Below are 15,691 nucleotides of genomic sequence, written 5' to 3' on the forward strand. Positions count from 1 at the left end.
AATGAGCAAAGTATAATGAAAGACTGATGCGCATCAAAGCAGAGGGGGGTGAGGCCACAGAAAACATTAGAGCTCATGTCCTAGAAAACATTGTCAAAACAGGTCCTCAAAAATAAGGTAATCAAGAGACACTTAGAAGCAACTAGCTGTGAACTGCATGGGAAGCCAGTCTATCCTCTGCAGCGGTAACACAAACTAATGTTTAATCTGTAATGCTGTGTCTTTCAGAGAAAGAAGCAATTTTTGGTTGCTAACTTATAGGGGGTCAAAAAAGTGACCCTTTGTTAAAATGATTAATAGAGCCACTGAAAGGGTTTTCTAGATAGTGACTATGGCGTCAGCTCCGTCTGTACTAGGAAACGTTACATGCGGAGACCTCGCCGGAGCATCACTGACAGCTGCACTGTCTCTACTGCTTTATTGTTTAAAATCGATACCCAACAATATTGTTACAATGATTTATGGACGCGTCAATCACTGCGCCTTACCTTCCTCTCCCTGAACGGGCTCCTCCACTAGCAGCTCGGCCATGCATTCCCAGTCTTTCAGGAGTTCTTGAGAACTTTCCCATAAACTATCCACTAAATATGCCGCATGTTCATGTAACTGTGGGATGAAATACACAAATCTGAATGGGTAAAAGCCGTCAGAGACAAAGCCTTCAAACAGCAGAACAGTTTTATGACTATTAGAGTCCACTGTACACCCGAAATCAGATCATATTTGCAAAGTTACTTAAAATTGTGCCTACAGCTCCTCACCAAACCTATGCATCTGTATGGTAATATACGGCAAAAACTCTATGATCCGATATTTCAGGCATACTTGCCTAGGTTATACACCTAGAGCTTTTCCAGACATATACAATAAAGGGTTGTTCACTACTAGGACAACCCCCTTCTCCAACTAAATGTCCGGCCCCGATACCTTTTACTCACCTCCTGTGCCCGGTTCTGTTACAGCGGTCTTGGCATTCGCGGTCTCGGGGCTGTGATGTGGTTTTGTGACACGTGATGCCCGGCGCACAATCAATGCTGGTGTCACAGTCTCCGCCTTCGGACAAACTGCACATGAAGAGGAAGACAGGGCTGCAGCTGATCCCTGGCTTGCTCTTCATGTTCAGTTTGTACAAAGGCGAGAACAGTGACGCCAGATCCACATGTCACACCGCATCACAGCCCCCTCTGGGAGAGTGAGTGCCAACATCACGGGAACGGAGCCAGCACAGGTGGCAAGTATAGGCCTTATTATTTTATTGGGGCCGAACATTTAGTTTAAGGAGCTGTCCTTTAATGTTCCCATAGGCCCCAATCACCAGATGACCCCAAAAGTTTAATCTTTCAGTTTTAATCTTTGGGAAAGCCATAGAAAGGATGGATGCCTGCGCCTAAGGAGGCTTTTTGTGACATGTATACCCGCATGGTAGGTTTTTTTTTCTTCTTTTTTTGTGGCGGCACTCTGTATAGGAGAGCTGCTGCGCTATACACCGTGTTACAGAAAAAAATGTCCATACCATGCGGTATACATTTTCTACAGTAAGTCCAGCGCAGGCATCCATCCTTCCTTTCGACACTTACCTAGTTTTATGTGCCAGTGTGTCAGTGGCTATAAACCCATTATGCTAAGGGACTAATTAAACAAACATGCAAAGATTCCCAAATATTCAGCCTCTGTACAACATATAACCAGATGGTAAATGCAAAAAATCTCACCTCACTTTCTAAGAAGAAAAGTACCAGCATTTTGACAAGGTTTCCGTTAGGACTGCTACGACCTCTACTTTTAGCCAATGCTTCTTCAGCTTGGGGGTCATGTCTACTAAATAACCTAGGAAAAAGTAAAGTTCTGAAATTAATATACAAACATCAACAAAAAACTTAAAAATAAAAAAAAAAAGTTTAGACCTTCTTCTTACTCAATTTCACAGACAAAAAAATCTTATTGTTTTACAAGAATTTTATACATTTTCTACAAGCTTTTTCTACAAGATGTGGGTGAATTTGCACCTTCACCCCTCGGCTATTTTTGTTCATTTCCTCCTCTTCTTCTTTGGGCCATAACTCATTTATTCTTCTGTCCACATAATTGTATGAGGGTTTATTTTTGCGGGACAAGTTGTACTTTTGAGTGGCACAAATTAATTTGAACCATGTTCAGTTTTTGGTAAAACTGACCAGGCAATATGATTCTCCAGATCTGTACAATTATGTAAACAGAAAACATGTAGTGTAGTGATGAAGAAATAGGAAATTTAAATTAAGAAAATGCTTCTGTCGCTATTTTCAGAGACCTGTAACTTCCAATTTTGTGGATCTGGGTCTGTGTGAGGGCTTATGTTTTGCGGCCTGAGCTGACTTTTGTTTAGTGCATACATTTTGGGGTAGATGCAATGTTTAGAGTTCCTGTTAATTCATTTTATTGCACCGACATCAGCCAAAAAAAAAAAAAAATTCTGGCATTCCAATTTCTTATCATGTTACGCCTTTTACCGATGAGATTATTTTTATATTTTGACAGATCGGAATTTTACGAATGCAGCGATACCAAATATGTATTACAATGTTTTATTTAGTCTTCTTGGGGAAAAATGTGGGTGATTTGAACTTTTTTTTTTGCTCACTTTTTACTGTATTTATTAGTCCTCCTTAGAGGACTTGAAGCTTAGATTATCTGATCCTTATAACAGACATGGGGGTCATCGGCAGACCCATGGCTGTCATGACAACCCATTGCAGCAGCGCAATCATATCACCGGTGTGCCGATGGGAGCATGGAACGATGTGCCCCCTGCCGACACGTGTTAAATGCCGGTGTCAAGGACTGACAAGGGAATTTAACAGTGTGAAGGCAATATATAATCAATACGGTAAATCATAACAGCAGAAAAGTTACATATAGCTGACAAAAGGGTGAAACTGGACATACCAGTATTGTAAGCACAAAGGATATAGAATATGCCTGCTCTTATGCAGGACTTATGACCACAGGGGGAACATCCTGGGAGCAAATGCAGGTGTCAAAAATACAGCTTCACTACACTGGAAATATGAGCCTATGGTCCGGACTATAAGCTGAGTTACACAAAGAAGTGTTCACATGTGGGGGCAGCCTGGACGGCTGATGTGCTCCATGATTCACTTCTTCCTCCCTCAGGAAACAGGAAAACTGCAGATGGAATTGTTTTAGATATTGCGGTTATTTCTCCCTTTTTATTTTATCACAGTTTTGCATATTTCTGTCATTGTAGCTTTACCTTTTTATATATACTTATTGTAAGCGCTGAATGTTTTTAGAATTAAAGCTTAATGTCTTTAATAAATTTGATCCTTGTACGCTGTAAAGAGAGCGAGTGAGCTTCCGATTGTCTGACAGTAACATATTTTGGGGACTTCACCTCGTGTGTTTGATGGTGGTTAAGAAACTGGGGTGTGAGGAATGTGTTGGTGTGCGATTCATGGTCACTTTATAGCCTAAAACAGAGGCTGAGTGCTGGATTGAGAGAGGGGAGATAAATTAACCCTTGCAGGCGCACGCCACGTCACGTGCTGGGAAGTGTGTATGTGACAAACAGGTTAACAGCTGCAGGTGGAGCAGAGCTGTTAAAGGTTCAATGACTGATTAAGTCAGCCATCGTGAGCCGGGAAAAGTGAGGTATTGGCGTGTGAGCGCACAGCAAAGTCGGGAAGCATGAATACGATATGCCCATACTTCATATGTGGGTAAGGGCTAATAGTTCTTTTAGTGGCTTCTAAAAAAGATTTCATGAATACATTTTACACAAAAACACATTGTCATTCTTCTACTAACTTCTTGTGCAGAAATTCCCCGGCTGCTACAGCAACAGGCCGATGAGCGGAATAGACCAAGTGGTAGACATTCTCGCAGTCTTCATTGGAGAGGGCCTCTTCGCTGCCACTGAAATATCAAGGAATACAGGATCAAAGCTGTACACTCACTAGAAAACATCATAGACATCAACATGGAAAACTGTGCAAACACACGGACGTTACACATAATGGCCACATGTGCCATTCACTGGCCAGAAGAAGACGACTTTGTCCAACACAGGATTGGTGTCCTCGTGTAAAACCTTATTTCCCATTTGGAAGAAACTTTTTATACAATTTTTAACATAACAAAACAGTGTTTGTAGAGACGTCATAAAAGCCTTAAATGTCTTAAACAGGTCAGAAAAGTTGTGCAATTATGGAAATCACAGGATAGATAGACAAGTCACTGATCTGCTAATGAAAAAAAATTGAAAAATATCCCTGGCATTGGGCTCCAGCGCAGGTGTACTTTCTCTATCCTGTTGAGGGCAGAGCTCTGACCTTTCCCCCGCGACTGAGCACTGTAGTACTCAGTACTGGGGGCAGAGCAATATTCACCTGTCCCCGTTGCATCGCTGTCCACCGCTCTGTCTCCCGGGTCTCTGCAGTGAAGTTCAGCAGAGGACGCGCACTGACTACGTCATCGCGCCCTCTGCTGAACGTCACAGCAGGAGGACCCAGAGACACAGCGGTGCACGGCGATGCAACGGGGACAGGTGACTATTGCTCTGCCCCCATCATACTCACCCCCTCCTTGCGCACGGTCTTCTCTGCAGCCTGAGTCTCCCTCGGTCGCTTTCTTCCTGTGTACAGCGGTCACGTGGTACCGACCGCTCATTAAACTCATTAAAATGAGCATATTCATTAGTTTGAGCGGTACCACGTGACCGCTGAACGCAGGAAGACGACGACCGAGGAAGAAGCAGGGGCTGCAGAGACGTGCCAGGAGGGGTGAGTATGGTCTCTGACACCCCTGCCCACCCCCGGTATATGACTTGCGTATAAGCAGAGAGGGGACTTTCAGCCCAACAAAATGGGCTGAAAATCTCGGCTTATATGCGAGTATATACGGTACTTTATTCTTCAAGTCGGTGCAATTACAGATTTATATAGTATTTTTTGTTTTGCTCCTATCACATACTAAAAATTTTTTTTTTTTTTTTAAACGAAAAAATAATTTTGTTGCCATATACTGAGCTGTAACTATTTTTTGCCGTTTGATGATTTATTTTTGGGAAAAAGTTGGAGATTTATTTGGTACCATTTTGGGGCACACAATGTTTTTTGATCGCTCTTTAATCAGATTTTTCAGACACAGAATGAACACAAAACAGCAATTCAGTTATTGCTTTTACTTTTCATTTTTAGCGCAGTTCATCATGCGGTGAAAGTGATTCCATTAATTTGTCCATTGGGTCAGTACGATTACAGCAATACCAGATTTCTCTTTTGTATGCTTTGCCATTTTTACACACTAAAAACTTTTTTTTTTCCAAAAATGGGACGGTTTGGAATTTTCATTTTTTTTTTTTTTTTTTTCCTATGACTTTTTGATCACTTTTTATTCATTTTTGTGTGTGCTTCTATGATGAAAAAGTGACTTTTAGTGTGTATTTTTTTCTGGTATTGGCTGAGCCGAATAAATAGCGAAAAAATAGTGTGCCAGTTTTATAGATCAGATGGTTCTGGATGTGGCAATACCAATTATGTGCACTTATTTTTATTTGATCACAAAGGGTGCGTTTTAATGGTGAAATGGCCTTGAGTTTTTGTTTTTTTTTAATTACATATTTTCTGTAACTTTTTTCATTAGGTCCCGCTGTAGGACATGTATATTTTTCACTTTCTTTTGTGGTCTCAAGCATTGCAGTACTGATGTACTGAAGTGCCAGAGACCTGTCAGTGACTCACTGATGGTCAGTAAGACCGTGCTTATAGCTGGAACTTACAGGCCACCGTACCCCTGTGGTCATTACATAATCTCAGGGTCTCATGGCAACAACTGACACCAGCGATTACAACCTCAGGGGATGCGAGGGGTGTTGAGTCTTTTAACCCCCTAGATACCGCTGTCAGGATTGAAAGCTGTATTTAAAGGGGTTAATCGGCCCCGATCTGTATCAAAACTAACTGGGGCCAAGATTACAGGGTGTCGGCTGTCATGTACAGCGGTCACCCACAGGAATTTAAGCCACAGTGTGGCGCTATACTCTTATTCCTCAGTGCCGTTAAAAAGTGGCACTCAGTAATAAGGCCCCTTGATGACCACATTGAAAGGTGTATCGGTGGTCGTTAAGGGGTTAAAGTGTTTTGTCATTAATGGCGTTATATTCTGATAAGTTAATAAATTAAACACACTTGATTTTTCGTACGGACTGAAGATCTACAGTGAATTACAATAGTAGCCATGAGAAATTTATCAAGGTAAATGTGGCATAATTATTGCACAATCTGTTGCCAAAAAAGAACGTCTTACACCATATTATGCATTTTAGACAGTTTTTGCTTCTCACTGACAACGCTATGGAGCCGCATGAAAAAGGAGTGAGGCCCAGTACAAATAAAAGGGTGTCCTAACATGCAACACGGCACATCAAAAAATGCACCCAATTCATGGCGCACATTTCTGACTTAAACCATTGTGTAAACTTACACTGGACAGTCTCAAAATATAGTCCCAAAAAATATTCATTAAAGATATGATAAATTGATATCACTTTATTAATACATAAGGCAAAATGACACAATATACCATTATAAAACAAGGAATTTTATTAAAATAGGATATAAAAGAAGTTGAATAATAAAATTGATACTGTATGCAGGGGGCAGGATATGTCAGGCCAATTGGTAAAATAAAATGAAAAATATAAAAAGATGTGAAATATCACTCCCTGATGAAGCAATAGCGAAACGTGCGTTGGAGTGGTGTGTGCAGGGGCAGTGGTGCGTCACACTGATTGGGCATTTATTTTTGTCTACTTTTTACCTATACCTTAATCATGAAGTTCTACTAATATGAGCACTTGGCACTTTATAATGAATTTTATTTGATTTGGATATACACTATTGATTTTTTTGTGCATTTACACTCCTAATTTTTGATGTTTAATTCATTATTCTGGGATATTTTTTATATAGCACCTTGTTTATTTAAAAATAATATTGCATGATTTTTATAACGGTTATTTATTTTTCATCTGAGGTTTATATTCACATTTAATTTATTTATGTACAGTCATATGTTAAAGTTTGGGCACCCCTATTAATGTTGTTAACCTTTTTTCTTTATAACAATTTTGGTTTTTGCAACAGCTATTTCAGTTTCATATATCTAATAACTGATGGACTCAGTTATATTTCTGGATTCAAATCAGGTTTATTGTACAGAAAATGTGCAATCTGTATATAGTCACAAATTAATAGAAAGGGAAAATATAATATATATTTTTTCACATCTTTTTATATTTTCATGTTATTTTACCAATTTGACTGACATACCTTGCCTGCCCCCTGCATACAGTATCAATTTTATTATTCAACTTCTTTTATATCCTATGTTAATAAAATTCCTTGTTTTCATAGTGGTATTTTGTGTCATTTTGCCTTATGCATTAAGTGATATTATCAATTTATCATATGTTTAATGAATATTTTTTGGGACCATGTTTATGATTTATATTCATTAATTTAATATTTATTGGTCATTTTTTGGTATTTATTTTTTATATAGGATTTTGTCAGTCTCAAAATATGCCAGATTAAATGGCATCTACCACTTAGAGTATTCCCATCTCCAAGATCCTATTCCCAATATGTAGTACCATAAGTGTAATAATATTAATATAAGCAAATACCACCAATAATAAATGTAGTATAGTTTTTTTTTATTCACAATGTCTCTTTCCTCATGTGCAGGCATTGCAGGACCTTCGGTATCCATGGTTACGACTACTAGCAACCAGCTTTGACTTTATCAGTGATCATAACCATGGATACCCAAGGTCCTGCAATGCATGCACATGAGGAAAGACATAGTGGAATTCTTATTGGAGGTATTTGCTAATATTAATATTATTACACTTACTACATATTGGGATAGGATCTTGGAGATGGGAATACCCCTTTAAATCAGAAGTCGAGCGCATTTTAAGACAGTCTAGTCTACACTGACTCAGCCACACGTACAAGTCCCATGAGGAGACGCTCAGATAATCCTAACTAATGGTAATAGGTTCCATATTAGAAATGGAGCGAGTCTGAGCGTCTTCCTATAAGGGGGTATAATACAGAGCGTATGTAAGGTGCACAGGACAACGTACTGGAGGATCAGAGTGACTAGTCGGATCGCTTCAACTGCTACATCGTATTCTTTGTCCAGGGTCATGGAAACAATTCGGTCCTGAAAAATAAAGAAATTAGGACTCAATTTCTTTTCAAGCCGGGAACAAGAAGGGAACATGTTATTCACTTTGCTATCCGGATTCTAAAAGATCACACCAGAAGCCAGGGAAAATGTGTCATTACGTCTGACTAGACCACAAAAGCTAAAAAGATGACAGACATAGCCTGCAATCCCAACAAACGCCAATAGAGGGCACTGGAGTCAATGTGTATAAAAAAGATAAAACCCCATTGATTGGAACAGTGCAGGACACAACAATGCCTCTGTCATTCTGCCATGCCGGGCCTTGGGAGCACTGACCGCTTACAGTAAAGGCAGAAATGGAATTACTACATCAAAATTATGTGCGGAAAAAGACTAACCTTATTGAATACTTAAGTGTCTTCTGCACATAATGGCAGCACACATTTAGCATGTGCGCTGCAATAACATTACTACGGATTTGGTTAGAGCCATGGGTAATGGAAAGACTCGGGGAGACAATACTAAGGTGGTCTGCGGGGAGACAATACTAAGGTGGTCTGAGGGGAGACATACCTTGAACCTGTTGGTGAAGAGCTCCAGCTTGGGGAACAGCTCCCGGTTGGTGTACAGGCTCTGCAGGGCTTTCAGGCACTTCAGCCTCACTTCTCCTTGCTACATAACAAACACAGAACATAGAAAAACTATTCAACAGGAGAGGCCACCAGACTTGAGGGGATGTATTGGAGTAAGAGGCACCCGATTTGTAACGATTGGAAACACTTCTTAATTAGGCGAGTCTTAGGCGCACCTTGCCACAAATCTTTGGGTATGTATCCGAAGAGAAACACATAGGAACCCAATTAAGCAAAATAGAAAATCTTTATTGGTAAAAAGTACACACATCACATAGAATTAAAAGGTGGGAAACCCAAGTAAAGATACCACCCACCACATACCAGCTACTGAGAGGTTACACATCCCCCGGAGGAAGGCTCATTGCCGAAACGTGCCCAGGGGCAGATATCACCATCCTTAGGAGGTAAAAGTTTGTCTTGCACTTAGATAACTTTCATGTGACTGGCGTTTTTAGTAGCATTTCTCTGTTTTGTAGTTGCTTGTCACTCTCTACCATTTGCTATTGAAAAGCAATTAGTGGGGTGTTTTTTGGTAAGGAGCTAATTAATTGGATTTGATATAGGAAGTGCTTTAAAATGCTCTGTTGTTGGACTTCAACACTTTTGCAAATCATAGGGTATGTGCACACGTTGTGGATTGGGCTCAGGAATTTCCTGAGCGGATTCTGTATCTCTTGCCAGAAAACGCATATAGAAATCAGCGCGTTTCTTGTCCGGATTCTTTGCGGATTGGCATGCGCTTTCACCCGTGCGGATTTCAATTAATTCAATGGGTGTAAAACGCATGTGGATCCGCAAAAAGAATTGACATGCTGTGGAAAATAAACCGCTGCGGATTCTGTGTTGAATTTTCCACAGCATGTGCACAGCAATTTTTTTTCTCATTGAATAACATGGTTTGGTCTCACACTTGCTGATCTACAGCGATTCCGCGAGGAAAATCCGCTGCGGATCCGCAACAAATCGGCAACGTGTGCACATACCTTAAGTCCAGTCTATGACCGGTATAAGGCATGGCAGGGCAGCAGGTGTCCCCAGGCTCCGTTGCGCCGCTGTGTCCCCCATTTTGGCAGAGCTGGCCAAAGCTAGAGCCAGAATTCCATGTTGCCTAAAAACTTAGTAACTTTTCAAAGTGTATTAAATGAAAACTGTGGAGTAATCAAGTTGACGAATTGAGGTGAGTCCTGCATTAGCTCCCAGTCATGATACTAAACAAGATTAGGCTACGGGTGATATTATCCAGTGGGGGCAAAGAAGCTGTTTTCAGCATAATTTGCACACAAAGGCTGGACAGACATCTAACTGGGATGATTTAGCGAATCCTGCTTTGAGCAGGGGGTTGGACCAGATGGCCCAGGAGGTCCCTTCCAACTCTACGATTCTATGATTCTATGATTCTAAAAAAGGCACAGCATAACAAGACGCCTGCACAGTTAGGGTACCTGCACAGTTAGGGTACCGTTACACTTAGCGATGCACCAGCGATCCTGACAACGATATGGATCGCTGGTGCATCGCTAAGTGGTCGCTACTGAGCTGCCACACAGGCAGATCTCACCAGCGACATAGCAGGGGTCGGGGGTCGCTACTTACCTGTCAGACGCGGCGATCCTGACGTCCTCCCGCCGGCGTCCACGAGTCGCTCGTCGGCGCCACAGGAAGCGCCTGACGAGAAATGGTCCAGGATCATCTCGCGTGATCAGCGATAACCAGCAGGGGAGCCGGTCGGAGGTATCACATGTAGCGATATCGCTAGCAATATCGCTGCTACGTCACAAAATCGGTGACTTTACAGCGATATTGCTAGCGATATCGCTATGTGTAACGGAGGCTTTAGAGTCTGTTACAATCAATATAGTTGCAGGTAGGCACAGTATAGAAAACTAACGCTCACATACTGTACTTCTGTCCTGGATACCATCTCAGGAAACACAGGGTGGTCTACTACAACGTTCCTATGGCAAATGGTGAATGAAGCCCTCCAGACATTGCTTGGTGTATGTATTTACCAGGCACACATCCGTCCATAAAGGAAAGTGAACCTGGTCTCATCTGTAGGCAAAAACCTGCAGAGGAAAAAGCCTTAATGGGCTGCAATCCACCTTACTAGCAACGACAATCTCACCCGGTCATGAAGTGTCCACCCAACGTATTTCAGATAGCTGTCATTGAGGAAAGCATCGCTGTACATTTTCATCCAAACCCCGATTTCTTCAATGCAGATAGCTCGAATCTCAGCAATGGCATCCCTATGGGCGAGGAAAAATAAAGAAATAAAAGCACCAACCCTCAAAACAAAAATACTTAGTATGTGGACGTTCCACTAAATTTCAATAATCTTGAAAGTGGCACATTTTGTAACAGATTTTGACCACAACAAATTCCACAAAACAATGAGAATCAATGAGCTCTTTGTTGTACGGGGGGGGGGGGAAACACAAGAACAGACGGTGGTCCTATCACTTGTGTGTAGGTAAGGCGATGGATGGGACGAGCTGCAACTTCTTGAGGGCTTATTTTTTGTGCAGCAAGCTATCTTTAGTGATCACGTTTTGGCGTTTGCATGACCATTGATCATTTTTACTGCAATTCTGGAATTTACGGTAAATTTTCTTTTTTCCGCTGTGTACTGTATGGGTTGATTATAGATTTTCATAGCTTGGACTTAAAGATGCAGTAACACCAAACTTGTTTTTATTTTAATCCCTTTCTGACATCGGACATAATAATCCGTCCATGTGACCTTGGTCTATTTCACCAGTGACGGATTAATACATCCGCGCGATCGCCCATGCACACGGGTGGTGTGCAGGTGATCGCCGCCGGGTGTCAGCTGATTCTGACCGCTGACACCCGGCACTAAGCGCGGGGCTCTGTATATGGAGTCCGCAAACTTTTCTTGGAAAATCTACAGCATTACGGAAGCCAGCAGAGGGATGACAGCCTCTCTGCCTTTGGATCGGAAACCCTGAGGCGCGACACGGGGTCCTGATGTCGTCATGATGACATCCGGGTCACCAGAGCTAGGAAACTTGCTGATCATGCGCTGTGCATGATCAGCAACTTTCCCTGTCAGTGCAGAGCTGACAGTTTGTACAGCATGGGGATGCTGCAGCATCCCCATGCTGTAGAATCGATCAGCCTGGAAAAAATGATAGTCCCATAGTGGAACAAAGTAAAAAAAAAAAAATGTTTGAAATAATTGTAAAAATATTACACAAAAATATATAAAAAGATATTGTATCCATAAATATTTGTATGAAAAAAATAAAAGTACACATATTTGGTATTGCTGCGTTCGCAACAACCTGACCTATAAAACTGTCCCACTAGTTAACCCCTTTAGTGAACACCATAGAAAAAGGCAAAAAACAATGCTTTATCATATATAAATAAAAATGGTACCAATCAAAACGTCATTTTGTCCAGCAAAAAGCAAGCCGACATACAGCTCCATCAGCGGAAAAACAGGATTTTTTGGGTTGCTTACAGTAAAATCTGTTTCTCGGAGCCTTCATTGGGGGGACACAGAGACCATGGGTGTATGCTGCTGCCACTAGGAGGCTGACACTATGCACAAAAAAAGGTTAGCCCCTCCTCCGCCGTATACACCCCACCGACCGGCAGGAAGTTCCTCAGTTAGTCAGAAAGCAGTAGGAGAAGTAACAGAATAGATTGAGAACAGAACAAACAACTCAACTGTAACAAACCGACAAACATAATAACAGGAGTTGTAGAACATGGGAGGGTGCTGTGTCCCCCAATGAAGGCTCCGAGAAACAGATTTTACGGTAAGCAACCCAAAAAATCCTGTTTTCTCGTTCGCCTTATTGGGGGACACAGAGACCATGGGACGTCCCAAAGCAGTCCCTGGGGTGGGAAAAAAACTTCCATCAGGCCAGTGGACTCGCCACCGCAGCCTGCAGAATCCTTCTACCTAGGCTGGCGTCCGCCGAAGCGTAGGTGTGGACCCTGTAGAATTTCACAAAGGTGTGAACCGATGACCACGTTGCAGCCTTGCAAAGCTGCAGCGCGGAAGCTCTGTGGCGCACCGCCCAGGAGGCACCCACCGCCCGGGTAGAGTGCGCTCTGACCCCTGGAGGGGCCACTCGATGCTTGACCCGGTATGCCTCCAAAATTGCCGATCTGATCCAGCGCGCAATAGTGGCCTTTGAGGCTGGGTGACCTTTCCTCGCCCCGTCAGGAATGATGAACAGAGAGTCTGACTTCCGCAAGGAAGTCGTCCGGGCTAGATAGACTCTCAATGCCCTGACTAGGTCCAGCTTGTTCAAGGACCGCTCCCGAGGGTGAGCTGGGCTCGGGCAGAAGGATGGCAGAACAATGTCCTCATTGAGGTGAAACGAAGATACCAGAAAAGAGGGCGGAGGCCGTAGAACTACCTTGTCCTGATGAAGGACCAAAAAAGGAGAGCGGCAAGAAAGTGCTGCTAATTCCGACACGCGCCGGATGGAGGTAATGGCCACCAGAAAGGCCACTTTCCAAGAAAGGAGGGAAAGGGAAACGTCCCCGAGAGGTTCAAAAGGAGGACCCTGCAGAACCTGAAGAACCAAATTAAGATCCCAAGGATCCACGGGCGCTCGGTACGGAGGAACCGTGTGAGCCACACCCTGGAGGAAGGTTTTGACCTGGGGCCGGGAGGCCAGCGTTTTCTGAAATAAAATGGACAGTGCCGAAACTTGACCCTTCAAGGAACTGAGAGCAAGCCCCGCATCCAGCCCTGCCTGCAGAAACGCCAGAATAGAAGGGAGCGAAAAAACCAAGGGCGCGATGTCGTTGGTCTCACACCAGGAGAAATAGGCTTTCCAAGTACGGTAATAGATCTTCGAAGAAGGCGGCTTTCTGGCGCGGATCATGGTATGAATAACCCGATCAGAGAATCCTGCCCGTCTCAAAATCTCGGTCTCAACAGCCACGCCGTTAAATTGAGCGACCGAGAATTGGGGTGGCAAATCGGGCCTTGAGACAGCAGATCTGCCCTGTCGGGAAGCTTCCAGGGGGTGTCCGCGAGAAGGTTGACAATGTCCGCGAACCAAGACCTTCTGGGCCAATTCGGGGCGATGAGGATGACTGGAATCCCCTCTGCTTTGATTTTCTTCAACAACTTGGGAAGAAGAGGCAGAGGAGGGAACAGGTAGGGGAGCTCGAACTGTGACCAAGGGACGGCCAGAGCGTCGGCGCCCACTGCCAGAGGGTCCCGAGACCTGGACACGAATTGTGGGACTTTCCTGTTGAGGCGAGATGCCATGAGGTCTACATCCGGAGTTCCCCACCGACGGCAGAGCAGATGAAACACCTCCGGATGTAGGGACCATTCCCCTGCTGCGAGACCCTCGCGGCTGAGGAAATCGGCGGCCCAGTTGTCTACGCCGGGAATGTGAACCGCGGAAATCGTTGGAACAAAGGTCTCTGCCCATTGAAGAATTCTGGACACTTCCGCCAGAGCTGAGACACTCCGTGTCCCCCCTTGGCGGTTGATATACGCCACCGCTGTGGCATTGTCTGTCTGAATCCTGACAGGCAGGCCCTTGAGGCGCCTTTCCCAGTGGACGAGAGCTAGATGGATCGCTCGTATCTCTAGGACATTGATCTGCAGAGCTGATTCCTGAGTCGACCATCGACCCTGAACAGTGTGATTGCGGAACACTGCACCCCAGCCGATGAGGCTGGCGTCCGTAGTGACAATCTGCCAGTGAACGGGAAGAAAAGACCGCCCCAAGAGAATGAGGGGAGACGTCAACCACCAGTTGAGAGACCGCTTGATCCGGCATGAAAGGCGAACCGGACGATCCAGAGACAGAGCCGACCTGTTCCACCTGGACAAAATGGCCTGCTGGAGTGGCCTGGCGTGAAATTGGGCAAAGGGAACTGCCTCTATCGCCGCCACCATCTTCCCCAGGACCCTCATGGCTGTCCTGAGGGATGGAAATCGTGTGATCTGTAATGATCGCACGCCCTGCTGCAGGGAAAGGATCTTGTCTTGTGGGAGAAATACCCTTGACCGACGAGTGTCGAACAGAAGGCCCAGAAACACAAGGCGTTGAGTAGGGACCAGACAGGACTTTTTCCGGTTGACGATCCACCCAAAACTGGACAGGGTGTCTAGAACGATCGCCACACTTAGGCGGGCCTGTTGAAAGGAGGGAGCCTTGATCAGGATATCGTCGAGGTACGGAAAAAGAACGAGACCTCTGATCCTCAATAAGGCCATCAACGCCGCCATAATCTTCGTGAAGACTCTGGGAGCGGTGGCGAGCCCGAAAGGAAGCGCGACGAACTGGTAATGTTCGTGGTGAATCGCAAACCGCAGGAACTTCTGATGTCCGGGAAATATGGGCACATGTAGATAGGCATCTTGGATGTCTATGGAACCCATGAATTCCTGCTCCTCCATGGAAGCAATTACCGAGCGTACAGACTCCATCCGGAAGTGGCGAAGGCGAACTCTCTTGTTGAGTAACTTGAGATCCAAAATGGGCCGAACTGCCCCGTCCTTTTTCGGCACCACAAACAGGTTTGAATAAAACCCTGTGAAGCGTTCCGATTCGGGAACGGGCACAATCACCCCGGAACTGAGAAGAGAGGCGATGGCCGAACAGAACCCCGGGACCAAGGCCGGATCCCTCGGCGGACGGGATTGGAAGAAGCGATCCCGTGGAAGAGAAATGAACTCTATTTTGTATCCTGTTGATACAACCTCTCTGACCCAAGCGTCCTCTACTGAGGCGAGCCAGACGTCGCTGAAGAAAAGAAGTCGACCTCCCAATTGGAAGGGACCCACGGGAGACCGATGGTAGTCATGCGGATGTAGACCGTCCAAATCTAGATCTGGACGGTCT

General features: G+C 44.2%; 1 protein-coding gene across 3 annotated transcripts in view; it reads right to left on the reverse strand.

Annotated features, from left to right (window-relative positions):
• STAG1 (STAG1 cohesin complex component) overlaps window positions 1-15,691 on the reverse strand; it is a 253,841-nt gene that overhangs the window by 43,587 nt on the left and 194,563 nt on the right. For all 3 annotated transcript variants that reach the window (XM_073576500.1, XM_073576501.1, XM_073576498.1), the window contains exons 10-15: window positions 10,960-11,083; window positions 8,773-8,871; window positions 8,153-8,232; window positions 3,808-3,915; window positions 1,713-1,827; window positions 489-606 (exon numbers count right to left, since the gene is read on the reverse strand). In XM_073576500.1, the coding sequence (XP_073432601.1) occupies window positions 489-606; window positions 1,713-1,827; window positions 3,808-3,915; window positions 8,153-8,232; window positions 8,773-8,871; window positions 10,960-11,083 (644 nt within the window). The remainder of the gene's footprint in view (window positions 1-488; window positions 607-1,712; window positions 1,828-3,807; window positions 3,916-8,152; window positions 8,233-8,772; window positions 8,872-10,959; window positions 11,084-15,691) is intronic.

The sequence above is a fragment of the Dendrobates tinctorius genome, unplaced genomic scaffold (genome assembly GCF_039654945.1).
Source record: "Dendrobates tinctorius isolate UK_male_01 unplaced genomic scaffold, ASM3965494v1 ptg000049l, whole genome shotgun sequence".
Classification (NCBI taxonomy): Eukaryota; Metazoa; Chordata; class Amphibia; order Anura; family Dendrobatidae; genus Dendrobates; species Dendrobates tinctorius.